We start from the raw sequence: 24,512 nt of genomic DNA, 5'->3' as shown, positions 1-24,512 counted from the left end.
GGCCATCGGTGCACATGCAGCCAAAGCTGTATCCCGTCATCATAAAGTTAAGAACGAATGCTTTGCTCAGTTTAGTTCAACTCACCTCTGTTGTTTTATATTTTTATCAAAATGGTTCAGCAAATATGCTACAACAGAACCATGAATTTTGGAGACAAACAAAAAGAAATGTGTAAGAGTTTTTGAGCAGACTCTTAACCTTGCTGATAACATCTAAAACAGATCTTCAGTGGTCTTCCCATTGACCTCTTACATTGTTCTGTTTTTTTTTTTTTATTATTTATCTTGTTCAACATTGCTGGCAATAAAATTGTAGATTTATCGTGGTAAATCAAAACTAGCTGACTGCAATTTGATGAGACAAACACTGTCAGCTCATTTTGATAAGCATTGAATGTGGTGGGTCATCCTCCTACCCCTCGCCATTTCAAACAAGTAGAATTTATTCTAAGTTAGTAGGCTGCCGAGGTCACTGGAGCAGGATGTTTAGTTTGACGATCTCTTTCAGTGGTACTTCATCGTTTTATGGCACAGGTTACTTTTAAACAACAAAGATACTTACTTTGGCACTGGGTGATCTGCTGACAGATTTTGTTTTTGGTTATGACACAGTTACAAATTCCAGTCTCCTAATGAGTTTCCGTTGAAGTGCTGGATAATCTGTCATGGTAATACTCAGATCGAAGTAAGAAACGGGGTTAAGTGTGTTACAGTTTCAGGTACTTTTTTTTTCATAGCCTAATTTTGTACATGCTGTCATTTACTCCTTCAGTTCATTCTACTGGGCAAACCTATTTGCGGCATACATGTGTGTGCCTGTTCATGTGTGTGTGTTTGCATATGTGTGTGTGTTTGCGTGTGCGCTTTGTATCCGTCTGTCTCTGTCTCTTCAGGTCCATCTCTCGCTCTCTCGGTTCTTGCAGCACTTGGCTAGCTGTCTGCTGTTAGCCTGCTTGTGGGGTAACTGGAACGGAGGGCTGGGAATTTCATCATGAAGCCAATTACCTGACATGATCTTAGGTTTCGTGTGAAGAGGCATAAGAATAGTAACCTTTTCTGGGTTGAGAGTTGACCATTCTTCCTTCTTAGCAACCGGACTTCATCTGTTGTCTCTGACATTTCAGAATCCCGCTTACGGCTCCCTTTCCAAACCACTGAGTCATGGTACGGTATTCAGGGGTTTTGGGAAATGCGTTTGAAGACTTTCTTCTCCCCTGCATTCAAGAGACATGTCTTGAATCCTTCGCTCCTTCTCTCTTACTATCTCGGGGGGGGTACATCAATCATCTCAAAAGAGTCCACACAAACCGTCTCAGCCCAGTCTTCTTGTGATTGTTCTTCCCAAAAATTCCTTTTTTTTTCTTTCTTTTTTTTTTTATTCATTATACATGGATCCCACACTCTCGGTTTCAGTACGGGCTCAAGGCGAATGACACATCCCAACAGTACGTGGGTAAAGCAATAGTGAGTAAGGCAAAGACTTGTTTTGTACTGAAAGGTCAGTGGATGTTGGCCTGTAATTGTTGGATCGAATGACTGAATGAATGATGGCCTCAAGTTTTCCCAGCAACAGTTCAAAACAGTCTGCCTGTGTGGACACCCTCAATATATGAAGTTATCACCTCAAAGATGGAAGAGGCTTCCTCTCTATCGTGGTACCTGTTTGTTTTGTCGTTCAAGTGCAGAGCCAGCCAGACATCACAATCAAATGCAGTGAACAGTAAAGGCCTGTGGGTCCATCACATGGAACATCTCCACAGGCGTCTTTGTGGTCAAGATAATCAGAAAGCATTTGGATTTTTGATGGGGGGGGGGGTGTTATACACCACAATTTTTTTAAAGTTAACTAATGTAGTAGAAGTAGTAATTATAATAATATAATTTGGCCTGATTTTAAAAACCAAGCTACAAAGTATCCTGATACCAGGGCGATCAAAGTTCTCATCTCCAGGAGCATCCAGCGTTGAGCTCTCCATGGTCAAAGTGTTGTGTTATGGGTACTGTCTGTGTATAGGGTATTGATCAACGTTAGCTTAGATGGGGGGGGGGGGTAGCTTATTTGTATTTTTGTAAAGATAGAAGCAGTTTTAGGTGGGTAGGGACAGCACTTTGCAGAAGGCTGTGGCGGCAGGTAGTGCTACTGATAAGTCAGAGACACACGGTGGTGTTCAAATTGTTTCTGTTTTTATTTATCTTTTTCTTTTTTTTGTTTTAAGACACCTGTAGGGAACAAAAAAAAGAAAACTCCTAACTACACAGTGCCACTTGTTAATTTTGTGTAAATAATACTCGACCATGTAAATACAATGTTGTATATGAAAAAAAATCTTTAAAATAAAAGGGAAAATCATTTGTGAGTTGAAACATTTTGTTTTTCACTTCGATTTGGTTTCCTTTTTTTTGCCGTCGATGGTTCCAATGTGACACAAATGGTGTGTATTTCAAAAATGATATTTCAAAAGTTTGTTTTATTTGAAGCTCGATCTATAACAGCAAGTGTATATATAATGAAACACAAAATGAGACATGTTTGAGCGTATATAGCCTCTTGGTAAATCCTCTACCTGTGTCATAAAAGAGAAACCCTTTGTCCTCGGTTGCTTGTTTTCTCTGGTATCATGGTTTTGCGGTGCTTTGGACATGTCTATAAGCTTGATTGTGAACAATTAAAGCTTGTCTGTCAAAGCTTGAAGACGTGGCTTCACATCAGCTTGCTTTACCATGAAACCCAAAAGGAGAATACAGGAAGATTCACATGAAGCCCCCCCCCCCCCCGAGTCCTCAAGTGATTTTTTTTGAGGGGGGGGGAGCAGACAGTGGACTGAAGCCATTAGGTATGATACTATGCTTAGTTCCTACAATGAATTATACTGAAAGCTGAGACAGTATACAAAAATGGCCAAAATATAACTTTTTAATTTTGAGTGTTTTCTTTAAATGAGCACATAGGTTTTTTTTCTTTTACAAGTTTTTTTTTTTTTTACCTTTATTGGCATCTAAGTTAACTAGGAATATGAGAAATTTCATGTTGGAGGAATGGTCAACAACAACAAAAAAAACATGGATAAACGGATAAGAACAAGGCATTTGAAAGTAGAAATGAAGAGGAAAAAAAGCAAAGAATACAATATTTTTTTAATGTTTATCAAAACACTTGTGGATTTTACCTTTATGATAGTGTGCAGCTGCTTTGGGTCTACAATTTTTGACCTGTATTGTTATTACTGTTAAAATTATCATCATAATCGTCATTTTTAAGCCAGAGAATCCATCAGGAAGTTTTGCCTGAGAATTATTTCCACCTTGCTTATCAAGTGTAGATGATAAATACATTGCGTTTCAGTTTACACACAGGTCCCAAACGTGTGTGTATGCACATGTCTGGACATAGGTCTTTGGGGGGAGAGAGTGAGAACAATTCCCCAGCTTTCAGGGATGTGCTTGTTCCTGATTTTAAACGTGATAAAAGGTCTCAAGGAGGCCTGCTTTCAAACCAACAATCATGCTCAGTATGATTTTGTACCAATACAAGCCTACAGTGGAATGAAACATTTGGAAACTTCTGGTTTGTGCTGTGGTAGAGCATGGGGACCTTTATAAAGCAATGCAACTTTTGGAGCGATAAATGCAAGTACCTAACTTTTTGACAGCCCACGTATTCATATAAATACTTAATCGTTCATCACTGTTTCTTGTTGCAGGAATAGACAAACACTCTACATTGCCTTGATGTGTGACATGTGACATGTTTGTATAAGGTTATTCTACTGAATCAGGGATGCAAATGTGTGAGTTGAATGTTGGATAGGTTAAAAATGTAAATATGTTTGGTTTGCATGACAAAACGACCTCCTCTCCAGACTGCCAGTGTACTTTGAGGAGAGCGCTACATTTAGACTTTCTTGAAATATTTCTATAATGAATGGCCAACAAAATTTTAAGTGACAGATTAACAGCACCGCATAACATAATTTATACAGCAAATTCTTCTGATTAGCTGTTAATATTAGCTATATTAATACTCTACTGGAACTAGAACCGGTATTTTGGTATATACACTATATGTTGTAGCCATACAATTTGAAGCATGTAGGTCTACTGACAATTACTGTACTTAAAATTAATTAAATATTAAGTTGTCGGAAGATTAGAGTGGAAATGGTTAATGAGGTTAAATGATAACATTACGTTTGTAAAGAGTTAATCTGCTCTGCCTCAGTGGTTATAAATGGGCCATGGGCTTTGGGGAACGAAAGCTATGAAATTTACCAGAGGGTGTCGCTGCTGTAAAATCAATCTGGAAAAGAAAGACAAAGAAATAAAGTAATCTGTCTCTTGCAGTGGTCGCTCTTACTGGATAACTAAAAGTAAACTGGATTTGTTGTGATCACATCATTCTCTCAGTAAATCGCCATCCGTTGATGAGGAGTTATTTTGTCCTGTTTTGTTAATCTATCATATCCTCTGCCAATTTGGCTAATCAAACACAAGCACTTATTTTAACTTTGCAAACGTCACAATACGTGACAATAACAATCCCTTTTGTGGTTTTCGGTCGAAAGGTCGGTCTCCTCCACCACAGCTCCGGAGGACGAAAGCCAAGTTGTCCCTTTAAAATTGCTAATCACGTTTTTTTAAAGGGATTTGTCGTGACGTAATATCCGGAGGGTTCCTTGCCTCCCACTCTCTGTTGGGATTTGGGGAGAATAGAGCGCAAGGAGGGAGAAAAAATAAAGTAACCTAGCGAACTCGTCAAACATGGAAATATTCGATGTTGAATTGTAGCCGTGGACGATGCGACAGGACATTTTGTCACCGTGAATTTGCTGCCGGTCTTTCGTAAGTAAACACTGCGGGACTCTGGAATTAACTAACTACAAGTGTTGGCTGTGGTGGAGCAAGTGTGTATTTGCCATTTTCATCATCATCACCACCACCGCCGCAACCACCATCATCATCACCAGCATCACAGGAGCCGTTAGCCTACAGGCTAAAGGAGCGTTTTTTGGTGATTGCTTTTAAACAGGACGCACGTTAATGAACAGAGTTAGTGCTTTCTGCCATGCATCGTGTCATGTACATCTAACGCGACGCGTTTCATATTTCGGTTCCGTTTAAAGTTGTCAACCTGTTGCTCTGCGCGTCCTGTACCTACGACACAAGAAGGCAAACATTGAACTCGCTTCTCTAACGTTTACATTTACGTGTTTGTTTGTTGCCGTCGTTCACTGCCTCGAAGAGAGTTGTTTATTTTGATAGTGCTAGCTAATCGACATACGAGTTTTGATTAGCCAGCGTTCAATTCATTGAATAACAGTTGCCTTTGTCGATCAGCTAGCTAGCCGGTGCCACCTGATAATGTTCAACAAAAAAAGTGTAGTTCCGCCAATTTACGATTTGCGCCTATTAGTGTGTAATCACATTATTAATAGATTTGATGTAGCACTTAGGTACTTGACGGTAAATGTTGGCCACTGTCTCTCGACCAACACTGATATTAACTACCAGTCACCTCGGTAGATGTGTCGCAAAACATCGAGCAGTGCAGCAGCCCTACGGGTGAATTTCATAGGCCTCGGCGTTGTAATACTGGTTTCGTTACCTGTAAACGGGGCGCTGATCAACCTCTGGTTAGTCTCCCCAAACCACAGTAAAAATGTCCATGCGGACTCGGAAGAAGAGAAACCTTCGGAGCAGTGGTGTATTTTCATGATTGACCTGTGATACAAAACTAGAAAAGAGAACTAGAAAAATAAACTTCCACATTAGACATTGTTCTATTTATGACTATTATCAAGATCTCACTCTTTTTATTTGTCTTTGAGCCAAACACATGCATACCATCCATCCATCCCTTCCTTCTCTCTTTTTCCCCCATTTGCCCATATTGTCCTCTGTCTGCATTAGTATGCAGCTTTTTTTCTGTATTTGATATGGCTATAGACGTGCTCTCACACACACAGAGTTGGAAGAATGTCTGATCCAGTCTGCCATGCTGTCCGAGTCCGTATAGCTCTTTCTACCTCTGACCCTGTCTGGAAGTGTTGCCCCCCCCCCCCCATACACTACGGATCTAAAAGTATAGAGGCTCCACTGAAGTTGAAAATCTGTAATTAAATTTGTCATTTCCTAATTTGATTTTTTTCCCCCTGTAGGTACAGTAGTGTGACCCAACTCCCCCACCCCTTTCCCTCCTCTTCCTCCTCCCTTCATGATGCTGAGTTTCCTGCGCAGGACACTGGGGCGGCGCTCCATTCGGAAACATGCAGAAAAGGCCCGTCTCCGTGAAGCCCAACGTGCCACCACACATATCCCCGCCTCTGGAGAGGCCAAGTCCATAATCACCTGCCGTGTATCCCTGCTGGATGGGACAGATGTCAGCGTGGATCTACCAGTAAGGATGCTTTCAAAGGAAGGGAATTTGGGTGGTTATAGCTTTCACTGTGGTTTCCCACACTGTAGGCGCCCCACAGTGTGGGAAATCCACCATTAGCCACTTAACCATCAACATTTGTTTAGAAACATACACTGACACGCACATGTCCCCTCCCAAATAGCAGCATCTGCCAGGGTCTATAACGTAAGTGTTAAGACCCTGTTGAACTTCTCTACTTATTTCAAACAAAAGGGGATGGAGAAAACAAAAGAGGTTGGCTAATCAAAATCAAGCATGAGGTAGGCTGTGAGAAGTCTGGCAGTTTGAAATCCTGTGATGAGATTTCAAACTGCCAGTGATTGAAAGCCTGTGCAGCCAATCAAATTGTTGCCACTGGAACCAAGCAGAAAGGAAATGACAAGATTGAGATGATTAACAGTGAAATCTCAAAGTTGTCTTGTATGGCTGTGGTTGGTAGGTTTGTCCATGTTAATGGGTACTTTGTTAATTCAGCCATTGTTTGGAGCTCTGGCGCTGTCATACAAGTTTAGTAGATTAGTAAAACAGCAGGTAACAGGTACGCATAGTTCAACGGTTCTCAAGCCTGTCCTCAAGTACCACTAGTACTGCTGGATCTTTGTTCTCCCAGGTAGTTGATTACATTCGCCTGTTGTTCCAGGTCTAAACTTCCCTGATTGGAAGCTGGAATACCTGACACAATAGGTGAATGTAAATAACTACCTGGCAGAATTGAAAACCAGTACTGGTGGCATGGACAGCTGGTATAAATGGGCTAACATGGCTAAGCCCTCCCTACCTTTTACAATAAAGATGAGAAAAGTGTTGTTTAAAAAAAAAACCTTAGAACAGATTGCTTTAACTTTTGGGGGAACCTACAGCAGCAACAGTACCAAATATTCACAAGAAAAAAAATTGATATATCTAAATGGGCTTATTTTTCACAGCCCAAACACAGTAGCATCAGCTTCCATTCATCTTCGTAGTAAGTGAATGACGGGTGTCCTGGCACGTCCCCTTGATTTGCTGATCAGTAACAGTATGTACAGTGAGGTGCTACTTGTCCGAGACCGGGCGTTTGTATGTACTAGGTGGATTATTTTCTTTGTCATCCATTTTCTTTGATGTCTTTGGAGGAAAAATTAGGAATTGAAAAGATTGGGGACAAATCATCCGAACGATATTAAAATAAAACAAACGGACAAACGACAAAGTCGTGAGTTTTTGTTTCTTAGTTTCAATGAAAGGACTGGTTAACGGCAAGTGTAGCTAAGAATTCACTTTTCTGTTTCCCATGCTTGCTTTTTGGAGGAGACACAACTTAGACCCGACAAGGAATTATGGATTTGAAACATTTATCCGAGAAGATTAGGAAACGTTTGTTTGTGTGTGTGTGTGTGTGTGTGTGTGTGTGAGTGAGAGAGAGAGAGAGAAAGAGAGAAAGAGAGACAGATACAGAGAGATTTTTGGCATCAGGCCATTCTTTTGGGTACTTCTCTTGTGTTGTTGTAGAGCACTTGCTATAACAAGGTCGTTGCTGTAACTTGATATCTCAGTTATGATGATGGTGTTGCTGCAGTGTGAACTATTGATGGGAATAATGCATTTGTTAGCCCACCCACCCAATATCACCACCAGCCAGCACTGACAGGTGGGATATGAAAACCCCTGGCATACTGAGTAAGAAATCCATTCTGCCACCCTGATGGTCCAGATTCTAACCCCTGGATCAGTAAGCATCCACCTTGCTAATGTGTCTTTGAACAAATCCAAACACCAAATCCCTACCAGCACTGTGTGTGTGTGGGGGGGGGGGGGGGGCATGCGGTTGTTTACCATGCCATCCGATGTTTCTTAATCATCATGACACTTTGACTAGGAGGTCAATGTTTTGTAATGATTAATTAGGTCTGAAAGTTCTGAATATGGTGGGATAGTTTGTCTTTATATCCAATGATGGTATTATGGAGCCAACCATTAGTCAAAGGTGCTACTATATTCAAAACTAGTTGGCAAGTGAAACTAGGAAATTTTTTAAATGAGCTCTAAAAGAAATCCTATCATCCAGTACTTGTCAGCATTTGTCTCAAGAGCTCGGTCAAAATCTTGAAGTGTAGCAGTAGGCTAGCTAGCAGTGTGACGACAAATATTCAGGTAAACAACCATTGAACAGAGTTTGAAAGATTTAAAACTCACAAAATAAAGAAATGCTTTTAGAGATATGCTCACATGAACTTTTTAAAATAGCCTGTTTTTACTGTAAGATCTCTATTGGTTAATTTCACTCTATTTTTGTACGAACTATCATGCCGCTCCCTGACAATGTCCATTAGTCTTAAGGTAGATTTAGAATTCCCCATGGGTTTTACGTGTGTCAACTTAAGACCTGTTTCTGCTTGTGTATTTGTTGGTATGAGAGAACGGGAGAGAGAGAGAGCTTTTCTGTTGGCGGTTGCATACTTATGTCAGTGGAGTAGTCCACTTAAGCTTATGTATATGTTATGCCATTGGGAGGCTGAGTGAGTGAGTGAGTGAGTGAGTGGGTGGTGTGTGTGTGTGTGTGTGTGTGTGTGTGTGTGTGTGTGTGCGTGCGCGCGCATGCGCACGTACATGTGTTCGTGCGTGTGTGTTCTTGCAAGTGTTGCTGATAACCTGTAAATCCATGATCCTCATGACAAAGTCACATGACCTGTTTGGCCTAAGGTCATGCTTGCACAAAGCCATCACCATTCTACCTCTTTCTCATTTTTCCTTAGCGTCATTCTCCCACACTTTTTTCTCTTTTCCATTTTCTTTGTCACACTCTCTTTTAGCCTCTCTCAAACACACATACAGCCACAGTCAGATAGCAATTTGTGACCTTTTCTGTCTGATATTTGGGGTCTGGAATTCCAGAGTTTCAGTTGTCAAATTTTCTGCATTCCAGCAAGCATGGTGTACTTCTGGTGTTTTACCACTCCGTGGGACTAGCGCAAATATAAAATGTTACTATTGAACAAAAATCCCAGTCTGATACAGAAGACAGAACATTTTACAGTCATAATTTAACAGTTATCATGGGAGGATATTGGTTTAAGAGCTTGATTTGTTGTCCTATTTTGAATTCTAGTTAAATATTGTTAGCAGGGAGCAGGGGCTCCTCTTTTGTTCCTTTTTTCATATCGTCAAGTCAGCTGACATATTCCCCATGTAGAGAAATAGTTTTTCCACCACGAGATTGTGGCAAACCACTGGAAAAGCTTTGCAGTGTGTCAAGATATTGTCACTGAGAAGTGTCATCCTTGCGCAGGGGCCATGCTAATCTTCTCTGTATCGTTCCAATTTTAGTATATGTATTGCCATCCTGTCCAAAACCTTTGTAGTGAAATGTCTTGGATTTCCGAGGCTGTTGAACTGCAAAAACAGGTTAAGTCAGTCATTTCTTATCGTCGCTGATCAGCTTAGTATTGAAATGAGTTCATTGGAGATCAGTTAGACCAGTCTTCTTATTCAGCCCCTCGTCCTCTGGAATGTTATCAGCTCTCTCTCTCTCTCTCTCTCTCTCTCTCTCTCTCTCTCTCTCTCTCTCTCTCTCTCTCTCTCTCTCTCTCTCTCTCTCTCTCTCTCTCTCTATCTATCTGCTTTTGTGTTTGGCTGCAGCCATCAAGCATGTTTGGGGTTGTTATACAGCGGGCTAAACTATCATTGAAATTACACACTTTTAAAAAAATAGCATTAGCTGTTAGCTGTAAATTTGTTTAAGCCCGTTATGCTGCCAGCCGAGGTTGACTAGCCTCACCAAAAGACACAGCACTTTCCTTGTTGGTGAACTCTTGGGCAATTCACTTTTCCTTTTTTTTATAAAAGCCCTACAGTTACTGTAAAATCCTGAAGATATAGACAAATAAATGTCACTTTTGACATTTTAAAGACGGTATACAATCATGAATATCCCGCTTGACTATATGAAATGACAGCCAAATTCGGGGGAAGAAAGCAGGTAGAAGTGAGTTTGAAAAAGAAACTTGTGGCTAACAAGAAGACTTGCCAGACTCACAAGTTCAGCCATGTTTTTTTGTTTTGTTTTATTATCTCTGCCAGGTGGTAGCCTGGAGGGGATTATGTGGTTGGTCGTGTGTTTGTGTGTGTGTGTCCATCGGTGGCTAATCTCACAAACTACTTGACCCCACCAGCCCACAATTTTTTTGTGCAGTTATAAGCGTATGATGAAGAACCTCTCATGGTTGCAGTGATTAAAAACCTTCAAAAAACATTCGTTCTCGCTGTCGCTACTCCCGCTCTCCATTCATTCTCTAGCTCGCTCGACCAGTACTGCTTTCTGTCACTGCCTGATCTGAGTCATCCGTGCGCATGCGCAACTCCACCACGCGGAAGTGCCGTAGTCTCCAATGTTAAAACTCTGCCATAAAAATACAATTTCAAGAGTAGGATTAGCATAGTCACAGCTGGAAATCATCCCAGTAGCAACAATAAAATATTTTCCATGGCTGAGCTATGTTTTCTTACTGTTGCCATGCACATGCATGACTCACATCTATGATTGAGTCAAAACATTATGTATTTGAAAGTAAACAAGAAGTCAGTCATATTTCACAAGCCAGCAAATCATTCACTGCTGATCTCAGCACGGGAGAACTGGAGGAATACTGGATGATCCAAAAATAATTAGCCTTATTCGCCTCGTCGTCACATGGATTTGCCACAGTCTCCAATGTTAAAACTCCACTATAAAAATACAATTTCAAGAGTAGGATTAATCAGCCACAGCTGGAAATCATTTCAGGAGCTACAACAAAAAAATTTGAGCTATGTTTTCATACCGTTGTTTTATGAATGAAAGTCAGTCAGCAGAGCAGCCTTTCGCCTTCATTTATTTGATATCATGAAAATTGTGACAGTTAAATGTTTGAAGTCTTTTAATAAGGCTTTTGAACTTATGATAGTCTGATCTCTGTTATTCCTGTCAGACTTGGTCGCTTTCGTGTGAGGGTCCGCCAAGGAGGCTGTGCATCTACAGACTGACAGGCAAAATGGTTTTATTAAGTAGATTTTTTTACTTTGAGCGCTGCATATTAAAAAAAAATTTCCCCATATTTCCCATTCAATCAACGTTTTGCAAAAATCTTATAATGGTAGGAAAAACGCGGGTTTTTCTGTCTGTGTGTACATGTATTTTCCCTTCTCTCGGTAGGTGAAAAAAGGGTTGGTTTGTTGCCAAGTTCCAACATCGGTGAAAGGGAGATACATATGCCTGGCAGAGACCTGCACTCCTTTAATTTTATTTATTTATTTTCTCTGGAAGGTACTGAAAGCACTTTTGACTGTTTAATTTCTATTGGATCTCTGGGATTTGGTGCACTGTGATTGCCACTTGTCACCATAGGTGTCAGTAAGTGAAACAAAATTCATCATTTTCAGGACCGTAACTAAGAAAATTTTTAAGATATTTGATTCTTTACATCCATAAGATTTTTTAGTGCAGTTTTTTTTTTTTATGTGACTTTTGTCTCTGAATTTGGCATCTGAATGAGCAGGCTTTGGGACAGCAGCGTGGCTTAGTGGTTAACACTGCTGTCTTCTAGCAAGAGAATCCTGAGTTTTTCTGCAGTGTTTCGGTGTGGAGTTTGCATGTTCTCCCCATACTTAAATGTGTGTCCTCTGTTTTCCTCTCACAATCCAAAGATGCACACATTAAGTGAAATGGCGAGTCTACACAGAAAGGTATGAATTTTGTGTTTGTGTGCCCTGTAATTGGTTGGCGACTTGTCCAGGGTGTCACCCTGCCTTCCGGCCTTTCCCTGCTGGGGCAGAATCCAGCAACTGCCACCCTGAATAGGATTAAGCAAGTATAGGGAATGAAGACACAAATAAGTAGGCCTAATTTATTTTTCCCCTGAGGTTCGCTGTGGTTGGCTTCCATTTACTGTCACGCTATCACACACATCACCCATCCCATGGGTGATGTGATTTTAGAGACTGTACAGCCAGCAGTTGTACAGTCTCTTAAAAAAATAAATGTAAATCTTGGTTTGTACATTGCTTTGTTTTGGTGCTCTGCTGCACAGATATGTCTTGCAGCCATTTCATCCCACTGGCTAATAGTCTGTGGGAATACATCACCACAGCTAAGGCACAATTGGCTTTACATAACACAGATTAGGCAGGGGACGTCATTACATTTAACTGAATATTTATGAAGTTTTGTTAGTCCAAAAAAAAAAGTTGAGAACCAGTCCAAGGTTATGGGCCACTGTCATCTTTGCCCTTTTTTTTCCCTCAGCTCAATGGATTGAAAAACAGAAAATTGTTTGAATTATGGCCACCTTTCTTTCACCTTTTATTTTTCACCTTAATAAATTTGATTAAAAGTTAAACTAGATATTGTCACACATCAATTCATTTTGTTTTTTTCTCACATTGAATCTGTCAGTCTTAGGCTTAATTTAAATGTGGCTATATTGATAATTAAGGCCCATGTAGTAAATGGAAAAAGGTGCTCCTCTGTCATTCTAGTCCTGTTGCTTCATGGTGAAGTTAGAATGCTTGATGCTCTTGCATCCCTGAGGTTGTAGGGGAGGAACCAACAGATGTGCTAGAAGTTGTTTACAAAAAAGTAAAGGGGAAAAAGTATAGGAAAACTAGTGAGGATTTGCCTGAGAAGTCCTGTTTTGACAATTAAAACTCAGTGTTTTATCATCAAGGCCTTTTTGTGGTTGCTTTGTTTTTGTCTTCAAGGCCGCTGGGACTCGGGCATGGAAAAATGGTACACAACTTAGAGTGTTAGCCCCAATTAAGCTGTCCAGCACTTATTTAGAAGATTAAATGGCAAATCCCACCATACTTTTATTTCTATTTTTTTATATGTGTATCAACCTTTTTTCCCCTCACCAAAGAACCCACCCCAGAAGTTTGTTACTAATTAGTTCAAAGAATTAGTAGAAGAAACCTCTCTGTGTTCATCCACCCATAGGGGACCCAACGGTCTACGTCTTTTCCTTGTCTTCCTTTGCTCAGATATTCTGTCTGATCCATGCCTAAATGCTCTGCCAGCTGCCTCACAGTGAAGGGAACTCAGCTGTACTAAGCTAGACGAGAACAATGTGAACACAGTGCAGCGAACCCTCTGGATAGCAAAGACAGAACACAAAAAGGTGTTTGGGGGACAGTGCAGAGCTTTGCCTTAAGTCACCCACTATCTGTATTTCAGCCGAGTTTATCATTTAGATAAACTTGTCTCCTGGAGGAAGTCGAACCCAGCGCACTGTTGTCTTTGACTGACACTCGAATTTCTATTGCCTGAAGCTACAGGATGCCAAGGTTCATCGTGATCAAAGATCTTACAATGAGAGCTTTTTTTTATCATTTGAAAAGCAGTTACGCACTTCTGAAACCCAGAGGCTCCTGACTAGTCTCCCAGTTCCTGCCACTGAAAAACATCCCCACAGCATGATGCTGCCACCACCATGCTTCACTGTAGGGATGGTATTAGCAAGGTGATGAGAGGTGCCTGGTTTCCTCCAGACATGATGTTTGGCATTCAGGCCAAAGAGTTCAATCTTGGTTTCATCAGACCAGAGAATCTTGTTTCTCATGGTCTGAGAGTCCTTTAGGTGCTTTCTGGCAAACTCCAAGCAGGCTGTCATGTGCCTTTTACTGAGCAGAGGCTTCCGTTTGGCCACTCTACCATAAAGGCCTGATTGGTGGAGTGCTGCAGAGATGGTTGTCCTTCTGGAAGGTTGTCCCATCTCCACAGAGGAACGCTGGAGCTCTGTCAGAGTGACCATTGGGTTCTTGGTCACCTCCCTGACCAAGGCCCTTCTCCCCCGATTGCTCAGTTTGGCTGGGCGGCCAGCTCTAGGAAGAGTCCTGGTGGATCCAAACTTCTTCCATTTACAAGTGATGGAGACCACTGTGCTCTTCGGGACCTTCAAAGCTGTAGACATTTTTTTGTACCCTTCCCCAGATCTGTGCCTTGATACAATCCTGTCTCAGAGGTCCACAGACAATTCCTTTGACTTCATGGCTTGGTTTCTGCTCTGAGATGCACTGTCAACAGTGGGACCTTATATAGACAGGTGTGTGCCTTTCCAAATCATGTCCAATCAGTTGAATTTACTAGAGGTGTACTCCAATCAAGATGTAGAAACATCTGAAGGATGATCAGTGGAAACAGGATGAACCTGAGCTCAATTTTGAGTTTCATAGCAAGGGGTGTGAATACTTATGTACATGCAATATTTCAGTTTTTTATTTTTTTCATAAATTTGCAAAAATTTCCAAAAAACCTTTTTCACTTTGTCATTATGGGGTATTGTGTTGTAGATTGATGAGAAAAAAAAAGGAATTTAATCCACTTTGGAATAAGGCTGTAACATAAAAAAATGTGTGGAAAGTGAAGGGGTGTGAATACTTTCCGGATGCACTGTATATATACTACCTGCCAGATAGATTATATTTTTTTATTACTCCATCCAAAAAATAGTCCCTCCTAGCAGGTGTGGTTTTGCAGCATGCACTTTGGGTTTATCTGGTCTAGGTGTTAGTGTTCAGTGTTAAGCTCCATATGGTTAGTCTTTTTTTCAAAGATGTTTTAGTGGTTGTAAATAAGCATACAGAGGATAAAACTGAATAGAGCCCCTTGACATGTTACTTTATAGTCTCCCAACTGTGTCTATGTGTATAATGTATGGCCTCCCAAGGCTGTCTCCTAGGGATACCTCTCTGAGGGAGTAGCCATGTCTAACACACACGGCCTCATAATTCACCTTTAGTCTAAAACACCCCTCTGTCTATCTCCTTATTTCTCTTTCCGCCCCCCAGCTGTTTCCCCATCCTTACCCTCTGCTGACCTCCCATGGTCAGAGTCAAGTTTGAGAGAGAGAGAGAGAGAGAGAGAGAGAGAGACCAGGATGAAGGACTGGTGGTCAGTGGATTGAGAACACAAAGCATGTGTTGGGTATCGCTGTGAAGGTGGGCTTACCTCATACACGGGGTCAGATGAGCGGGCATTGTCGGTAACGTGCCAAGTCACGCCAGCTATCTTACTGTGCACGGGCTGGACTTGTGTAAATGGAGACAGAGAAATGGTCATACTCCTCTAGAATGTCTAGTGGATAGTGCAAGGCACTGTCATAACTATGGAGAGGGGTTTGAATAATGTCAGGGCTAGCTGTTTAGTGCCTGTAAATGGCTGTGATTCAAGCAACATTTTTGCCCAGTTTCCTAACCGAACAACACGTGTCTCCTTGTTAATCTGGGCCTGCTCTGCAATGTTATAATGTTGTTTGTTACACATTTTATGTTGGTTATTTGTTGGTTATTGATGCTGTCATTCCTTGGTCTGAAAAAGAGAATCTTAGATAAAGGATTTTATATAGAGTCAGTTGCTTAGGATTAAGGTGTCTGGTAAACGATGGGTAGGTTGCTAGCAGGAAAATCCTGTAGTTTGACTGTCTTGTGTGCTGTTTTCTTGTCCTTTAAGCTGGATCTGCAGGAGTTTCGCCGATAACCTGTGTGAGAGTATCAGTGAAGTGCCTAAGGCGTGGCGTAGCTGACTGTACAGTGAAAAAGACTGGAAGACAGACCAGTTTACCTTGTAGACAGGCACTATAGCAAGGCTTTGAGTCCCACACAGCTTGCTCACACGTGTATACACACACACACACACACACACACACATACAATGGGCCTTTTGTGCTCTTTCCGAGGCTACTGTAGGGGAACTGGATGCTTTGTCAGCTATGCCAGCTAGCATGGGGCCTGCCTCCCTGAGATGCACAGGAGAGATGTGTGGGTGATTCTGGGTATATTTGTGTGTCTGTGCATGTGTGTGTCCTTATGTATTAGACACAGGCCTATACCACAATGACTGTCCCTCCAGCCTTCACCCCCTAGAGTTCTTTTTATTTCACTTTTATCCATTCCACTTAGATTTGTAGGGGTGTGTATGTGTGTGTGTGGGGGGGTGTCTGCACAGATCTAGTGTTGGTGAAGTTGTAGGAAGGGCGTGTTGTGTACTATTTATTTATTTATCCATTCATTCATTCATAATTTTTCCCCTTTTTGCAGGTATAGGGGTAGAAGGTTCCTTAAGAGTGCACCCATGGGAATTGTGTATACAGCAGCAAATATAGTCATTTTGAATGTACTAGAGCACACGAAGGACCAATAAAACTGAAGGAACCAATAATGGTCATTCAAGGTGGGCAGGTGGTCATTAAAACACTTGGTTGAGCTGCCCTGCTAGAGTTATTTTTTTGATAGGGGTTGGAGTGGGACGCAGGGGCCAGCAAAGACACCCAGAAGGTGGCACTGACACGGTTAGGGACATTATTTAGAGTATGTAGCTCAGGTATTTGCACGTTCATGCAGGGCGTGCATGCGCTTTAGTGTTCTGGTCACCAAACTTGGCTTGTCTGTCCATCCATCCATTATCCGAACCACTTATCCTGCTCTCAGGGTCGCGGGAATGCTGGAGCCTATCCCAGCAGTCTTTGGGCGGCAGTCGAGGAGACACCCTGGACAGGCCGCCAGGCTATCACACAGGTGTCCCCCCCCCCCCACACACACACACACACACACATTCATACCTAGGGGCAAATTGATATGGCCGATTCACCTAACCGACATGTCTTTGGACTGCGTCCCGGGTCGTCCTCTGTGTGGCGTTTGCATGTTCTCCCCGTGTCTGCATGGGTTTCCTCTGGGTGCTCCAGTTTCCTCCCATAGTCCAAAGACATGTAGGTTTGGTGGTTTGTCTAAGACCCCACAAATCTGTTTACTAGGGCTGGAAATACTCATGTTGAAATTAACTCTTGACAAAATGGGTGCTATTACACTTGCATTTTGTCTCTTTCTTTGCCATGTGTGTATTTCATTAAACTAAGAAAAGGCTGTACCCCAACACAAGCCTGTGAATGAATTTCACCCAGTTTTTCTTTTTATAAGACCTTTTTATCACATGATAAGCATGATTGGACCCTAAAGACTGTATGTGCTTTGTTTGAAATATTCATACAGGTGCTCAGATCTTCTCAGCCTGTGCAGGTTTTTTTAAATTCTGATTATTTTTTTTTTGCTTCGGGAATTGGTATAGCCTTGTTTTTTTGCACACAGAATGTATACACCTGGCTGCTGGTGTTTCCCCTCACAAGCTTTGCTTTTTCTACACGTTTCCATCACATTGCTGTATTTTGGACACTAGCATCCATTAGGAAGGTTGCTGCTCGATTAGAATCAGATTGATTGAAAGGGGTTCAAAATGTCAGCACACTATTCCCACAAGGATGTCAGTTGCACTTGAGCCATTTGCTTCCCATCAGTGGTTGTCAGAAGGTTCCTTTTGGTTGAGCAGGCATGGCACTACCTCTGAGTTACTGGCTGTGACTTGGAAGCTGTCTGAATGTCAAAGGGCCCAAGCAGCTTCATAAGGTTCTTCAATTCAACTCAGTCATTTTTCAGTGTATTCCCAAATCATCAAGTAGTTGATTTAATTGAGCTTTGGTTTCTTAGATTCTCTTAAGGATGGGGGTACTACTGAAAGGGGGAAAAGATGCAGACGTCATTCTTTTACACACACACACACACACACACACACACACACACACACACACACACACACACACACATATATATATATATATATAATTTATTTATTTTATTATTATTGTTGTTGTTGAGTGACAATGCTTGCAGGATTTGTTGGAGCTTTTTACTCTCCAGGGCTTCTCGTTGAACACTTCCATGGCTCTTAGATATGGGAAGTCCTTGAGAGGAGGCCCATTAATAAATAGACAGCCGCATGCAGGCTGGATTAAGTGCAGCGGACTTTGAGACAATCGCTGCACATGGCATCTTCTGACCACCCAGCCGGACCGAATGCCACCGCAAGTGGTGCGATCACTCCAGGAAGGGAGGGAAGAGAACCGGCATAATAGCTAAACTAACCCATTTGGACCTAAGAGAGTGAGCGAGAGAGATGTGTCGTCACCCCACCACCCCACTCCAATCAAATGCGTATTCTGTTTGTCTACCTTGTCTGTTTTCCTTTTCCTCAGAAAATACCTAGGTAAGCTCATTTTCTTAAGTTGGTGCCATTAACCGACTGAATTCTGTAATGTGTGCATGATTGGGTTGGACTTCCTGGGTGACTCACCAAGGCATTGGATTCGATTATTTATTATGGAGTGTTTTTTCTTTTTTTCTTTTTTTTTTGCATCAGCAATGTTTTTCAAAATACTCTGCTGGGATGTAGATAAATAAATGGGACTTGTAAAAAATGAATGTGCTGAAAAAGTCTTACAAAGGAAAAACTGTTCTCCAGAGCATAGGGAGAGTGAGAGGATGACAGTGACTTGGGCTACCAAATCTAAGCAGTTGAGGCTTGGGAGTCCTACAGTCAAGTGCCACTGAAGACTAGTGAGAGAGGAAAAACTGAAGAACGAATGAAAAGAAAAGGGAAGGAATCAATGTTTTATTGATTAACAAGTTAATTTGCTCCTACGCACAGTTTCACGATGTGAAGCTCAAGGAAGACACAAGGAATATAAAGCAAAAGTAGGAAGTCTAAGCAATCTAAAAATATCTAGAAAAGAGTTTCTAAAAATTTTAGAGTATCCACGTAAGCAAATGGAATATCAGGAATCAGGAACACTTTATTTGTAATTTCATTTCATGTATGCAAGTACATGAAATGAAATATCGTTTCCCCCAGCTAACAGCAGTGCAGCACAAAGACAAAAACACATATCCAAAAACTACAGGAACTAAAAGAATGCATATATCCAAAGTGAGACAGTTATCCAAACTAAAAAAAAAAAAAATCACTGTCCAGGAGAACGGACGCCAGCCAGGATGACTGTTGGAACTGCTGGTCTGCATGGGCTAGCAGTTAGCTTAGCCTGCCCTGCTTCCGCGTCCTGTCAGACCACCCTTGGTGTTACCTCTTCAGGTGCAGCGCCAGGCAGGGCGGTTGTCCTTGGACCCACAGGACGCAGCAGACCAAGCTCCCCCAGCTGATCCAGCGCCAGCTCTCACAGCCATCAAACGAAGACAAACGATGCAGACGTGGACAAAGACACTGCATGGACGGTACTGGGTGAGGCCACCGCAAACGTGAATTCACGCCGCCGTCTTCCCACACCGGTACTGGGTGAGGCCACTGCAAACGTCAATTTGCACCACCATCTTGTGGTGTCGCAAATTCACGTTTGCAACACCGAATTTGCGCCACCGGTTCCGACAGTTATCCTGGCTGGTGTTTGTTCCCTTGGACAGTGATTTTTTTTATTTTATTTTTTTAGTTAGGATATGTATGGTAGTTTGAATATGTGTGTTCTTGTAGCTCTTGAATGTGTTTTTGTCTGTATGTTGCACTGCTGTGGGCTGGGGGAAACGGCATTTTGTTTCATTTCATGTGCGCAAGTACATGAAATGAAATGACAAATAAAGTGTTCCTAATTCCTGATCTTCCCACACCAGAAGCGGAAAATATACAAGTGATTGACGGGATTTAGGAAATAGTATCTTTGTACCAAATACAAATGAAATAATAGAAAACTAACAAGGAGGAAACTATTTCAAAATTGTCTTCCATTTTAGTGAGGGAAAACAAATATTAAAAAGATAGGTAGAGGGTAAAAAGGAATTATAAACTGTAAGGAAAATAATGATAGTGGCAGAAAGCCATTATTGTTTCTTTTGGTAAGTTGACCACACTTCTTGTTGATGGTACTTTTGTTCAGCTTTTGTAAACTTGTAATGCCACCTGTTTCGTACACAGGAAGTATTTCTTTCATGAGTGTAAAATCAACATTCAACCTCTCGCACATCAACATGTGCTAACACACTAAACTTGCAAACATAAAAATCCAAATCTTGTATATACAGAGAACACCAAACTTACAACCATCTGTATGTATTTATATTACTTAAAATACATTTGTGCTGTGTTTAAGTTTCCCAGACAGCAGCCAATTTGACTGTGATTTGCCCAGTGGGTCAAATCAAATTGCTGAACTGTGATAACTTTTGGTAAATCGAAAGGATGATGAACATGCAAGTAGTAGAGGAATTCCAGTATGTGCATTGTCCCTCTGTAGAGAGAGGCCCTTAGTGCACCAGATGATCACATGACACTCCCGGCTACTCCACTCCACTTAGGCTGTCTGCGGCACTTCAACCCCGTAACCACAGTAACCACATTGCCCAGCCTCCCGCTGGGACTTTGAAGTTTAATGCCTGTGTGTGTGTTTGCGTGCGCGTGAGTGTGTGTGTGTGTGTGTGTGTGTTGTGTGTTGTGTATGTATGAAAAAAAGATTTCCCAGTCTAGTACATAGCCCAGGTGTGGCGCGCGCGCGTGTGTGTGTGTGTGTGTGTGTGAAAATGAGATTTCCCAGTCCAGGCAGAGACTGGTACCACACAGTCATGACATTGGAAACACCCCAGTCAAACTAGGCCCACCTCATATTTTCTCCTCCGGTCACTCCTCCTGTTCCTCTGCCTGAAAAAAAGAAATGGAAGAGTCTCAGTCAACCAAGTTTTCATTGGTTGCTTAGTCGCAGAAAAAAAAACCTGTGTATGAAAAGTATGAAGACTTTTAATTTGAAATGACGGACACAGGAAGTGGTGACCCTCGGCCAGTCAATCGAGGACAGACATTCACGTGTACACAGCTGGTCCCTGCAGTTATTAAACTATGTCGGGCAGAAAAATCCATAGTGTGAGATCATTTCGAGAGGGTAAAGGACGACCCCGAGAGTGATATACAAATTCCACAGGCAAAGATTTGCCTATCATTCGGCGACCTCAAACATGACAAGTTGTGTGATGTTATACTGTGTTGAAATAAAATGATCAGTCTCCTTGCTGGTTGTTCCAACACATTCAGTACCTCTTATTCATTACCACTTTTGCCGATGTTGTTAACAGGTAGCTTGCTTCGTGCGTGCGCTTATACAATTTATATTTTAAAGGCTCATTATTACGGTTTTGTATTTCTCTGTAATGTAGCTCAGGGTTAACAATGTCACTTATAACATTCCCTCTCAGCCCCAGAACTCAAACCATTTTCTGACGCCCCAACAATTATATATTTAAATAATTGATATACTAAATGTGTGACTACTAGTCGACAAATGGCTTGAATCTTGAAACGTTTTGACATGAATTAATCATTTTCAGTTAAACACCGTTTTTATTCTATTGACTATTTTTATACTAAAGAACAATTTAAAAAATTTTTTTACAAATTTAAAAAATTCTTTGTTTGTGTCTTGGATCTTTTTGTTTGCTGAACAATCTGTCTAAGGATCACTCAAATTCGAGTCACTAAGTCATAATCCACCCCGTGTTTGTAGCCTTTGATTCATTTTTGGTTTCCAACCTTGATGTTTGACTAATTTGATTGTGATTTTTTTGTGTTTTTTTTTAATTTTTTTTTTTTATCTTTAATTTAGAAAAGCTGTATGACTACAGTTAAAAAGGCTACATCTTAAGGGGCGTCTGGGTAACATAGCAGTCTGTTCTGTTGCCTACCAACACGGGGATCGCCGATTCAAATTCCATGTTAGCTCCGGCTTGGTCAGGCGTCCCTACAGATGCAATTGGCCGCGTTTGCGGGTAGGAAGCCAGATGTGGGTATGTGTCCTGGTTTCTGCACTAGCGCCTCGTCTGGTCGGTCAGGGCACCTGTTCAGGGGGGAGGGGGAACTGAGGGGAATAGCATGGTCCTCTCACACGCTACGTCCCCCTGGCGAAACTCCTCACTGTCGGGTGAAAAGAAGCAGCTGGCGACTCCTCATGTATCGGAGGAGACGTGGTAGTCTGCAATCCTCCCCAGATCGGCAGATGGGGTGGAGCAGTGACCGGGACAGCTCAGAGAGCGGGGTGATTAGCCAGGTACAATTGGTGAGAAAAAGGGGGGGAATCCAAAAAAAAAAAAAAGTCTACATCTTAGATTTAAAAAATATATAATTATTTTCTTATCCCCCATTTTTTATGGAACACTCCATACATGTTTTGAGATGCATGTCCTGTACTCGCGACAGCCGCTTTTAGTGAAATGCTTGTTTGTTTTTTTTAAAGAAATTAAAACAAAAATGATCCCTTTGTCTTTTTGTGTGTTTGTTTTGTATGTCCTGAGCAGAAAAAAGCCAAAGGAGAGGAGTTGTTTGATCAGATCATGTACCACCTTGACATCGTAGAGAAGGACTACTTTGGGCTGCGTTTTATGGACTCAGCACAGGTTCCGGTAAGAATGAGTCTCTGGCAATAGAAAAATGTCTGCATTCAGCGTGAATACACCTTCTTTTGGTCCAAGTGTCATACTGTTGTATAATGTAACTTTTCAAGGGTACATCATAATTGTGTTCTGCTATTTTAGTTTACACAAGTGTTAATTGACTTAAACTATTTGACAGTGAAATTGTAATGGCATCTCGGCACATAAGCAGTATTAAATTGTATGTGATTACTGTCGTTTTGAAAGTCAAGGTGTTACTATTACAGGTCAAGTGTATTATGTTAAATAATGCACAAGTGTACATCAACTTGTGAAGTCTGATTGCTATCTTAGCATATATTGTATATTACTATTCATACCTTGAAGTACTTGTAACTATCTTTTTAACATTATCACACAGCATTAGCAATAATCCCTCAGTCCTAGCATTTTGTATACTCTTGCACCAAGAGACAGAGACAATATCCATCAATGGCCCTGGTCACCACCAGGCTTCACAGTGCACTCGGAAGTCCTTACTACCTCTCAGCTCTTTGTCAAAGGACTTAGGCTCAGTATGTTCCTTTTTAGCGAATGGGATAAAGGGATTGCTTGTGGAAGTGTTGTAGGCTGTTGGAGTCAGGCTGTGCTTTGAAAGAGGGACCTTTGTAAGTTGTCTGTCTGTGAGCATCCTGGCTGGAACAGTCTGATGCCATGTGAAGACCGTGTAGGGAGAGAGAGGCAGAGCTGCAGTGGTAAAAAGAAGTAGGGAGAGACAGAAGCAAAGTGGAGGGCCTGGGAGAATAGGATTGAGGAAGACTTGAGACGAGTGGAGGGGGCATGGTAGAAACAGATGAGAGAGTGGCATGAACAGAGAGAGAGAGAGGAATTGAGAAAGAATGGCAGTGCGACATTGTATAAAATGAGAGAGAAAGCCATCAGGGCAGGAAAGGAGAGGTATCAATGAGGAGGGATAGTAGGAAAGAGTAATGGAGACAAGGGAGCACTGGACTAAGGAATGTGGGGGAGTGGAGCGTTAGAATGCTGTGACAGAGCCCTTCCATTCCTACACACATGCACCCGCGCGCACGCTCAAAGACCACCCCTTCTTGACATTGTCCATGCCCCACAGAGCCTGAATACAGACAAGAGTTACAACACATGAGAAAACCTTACAGCAGCACACTGACTACTTTGTTCTTGTGTGTGTGTGTGCGTGCGTGCGTGCGTGCGTGCGTGCGTGTGTGCGTGCGTGCGTGCGTGCGTGCGTGCATGCATGTGTGTGGACTTTGGAGTAAATTAGCATGATGTGTGTGTGTGTGTGTGTGTGTGTGTGTGTGTGTATGTGTGTGTGTGTGTGTGTGTGTGTGTGTGTGTGTGTGTGTGTGTGTATACACACATTAATCCAGTGATTAAATTTTTCATGTTTTTTTTTCCTTCAACCTTTTTTTTCTTTACATTATAGTTCATGACAGTTAAAACAGGTGCAATAGACAGTAAAAAGACAGTCACTGTCCATTTTGTTCTGCATGAAAGGTTAAAAAAAATCCTGTTGAGTTTGATTTGTTATTGAACCTTGAATCATGTTTTCTCTGATATTGTTGCAGCATTGGATTGACGTCACAAAAAGCATCAAAAAGCAAGTTAAAAGTAAGTACATGGCGCCTGTTCTTCCCAATCTCTTGCACACAGAAATTCAAACCCCTGCCCACACACACACACACACACACACACACACACACACACACACACACACTCATTGGCCACTTTATTAGGTACACTGGTCTATTACTGGATAAGACCCTTCTTTTTTTCCTCCAAAACAGCTGAATTCTTGGAGGCATGGATTCAAATCTGGCTGCTGAGCTGAAAACACACCAGAGATCTTAGGCAACACATT

General features: G+C 41.7%; 1 protein-coding gene and 1 non-coding gene across 2 annotated transcripts in view; one reads left to right on the top strand and one right to left on the bottom strand.

Annotated features, from left to right (window-relative positions):
* Nucleotides 1-4,707: 4,707 nt before the first annotated feature.
* The window catches only part of epb41l5 (erythrocyte membrane protein band 4.1 like 5), a 73,878-nt gene continuing 54,073 nt past the window's right edge, over nt 4,708-24,512 (top strand). Inside the window, exons 1-4 of the mRNA XM_056288997.1 lie at nt 4,708-4,839; nt 6,156-6,394; nt 22,538-22,642; nt 24,220-24,262. Of these exons, the coding sequence (XP_056144972.1) occupies nt 6,212-6,394; nt 22,538-22,642; nt 24,220-24,262 (331 nt within the window). The 5' untranslated portion in view covers nt 4,708-4,839; nt 6,156-6,211. The remainder of the gene's footprint in view (nt 4,840-6,155; nt 6,395-22,537; nt 22,643-24,219; nt 24,263-24,512) is intronic.
* On the bottom strand, nt 9,639-9,748 carry LOC130121354 (U6 spliceosomal RNA). The gene has a single exon (XR_008811062.1). It is a non-coding gene; the product is annotated as a U6 spliceosomal RNA (small nuclear RNA).

The sequence above is a fragment of the Lampris incognitus genome, chromosome 11, assembly GCF_029633865.1.
Source record: "Lampris incognitus isolate fLamInc1 chromosome 11, fLamInc1.hap2, whole genome shotgun sequence".
Lineage (NCBI taxonomy): Eukaryota > Metazoa > Chordata > Actinopteri > Lampriformes > Lampridae > Lampris > Lampris incognitus.
This window is presented reverse-complemented; position numbering and strand designations above follow the sequence as displayed.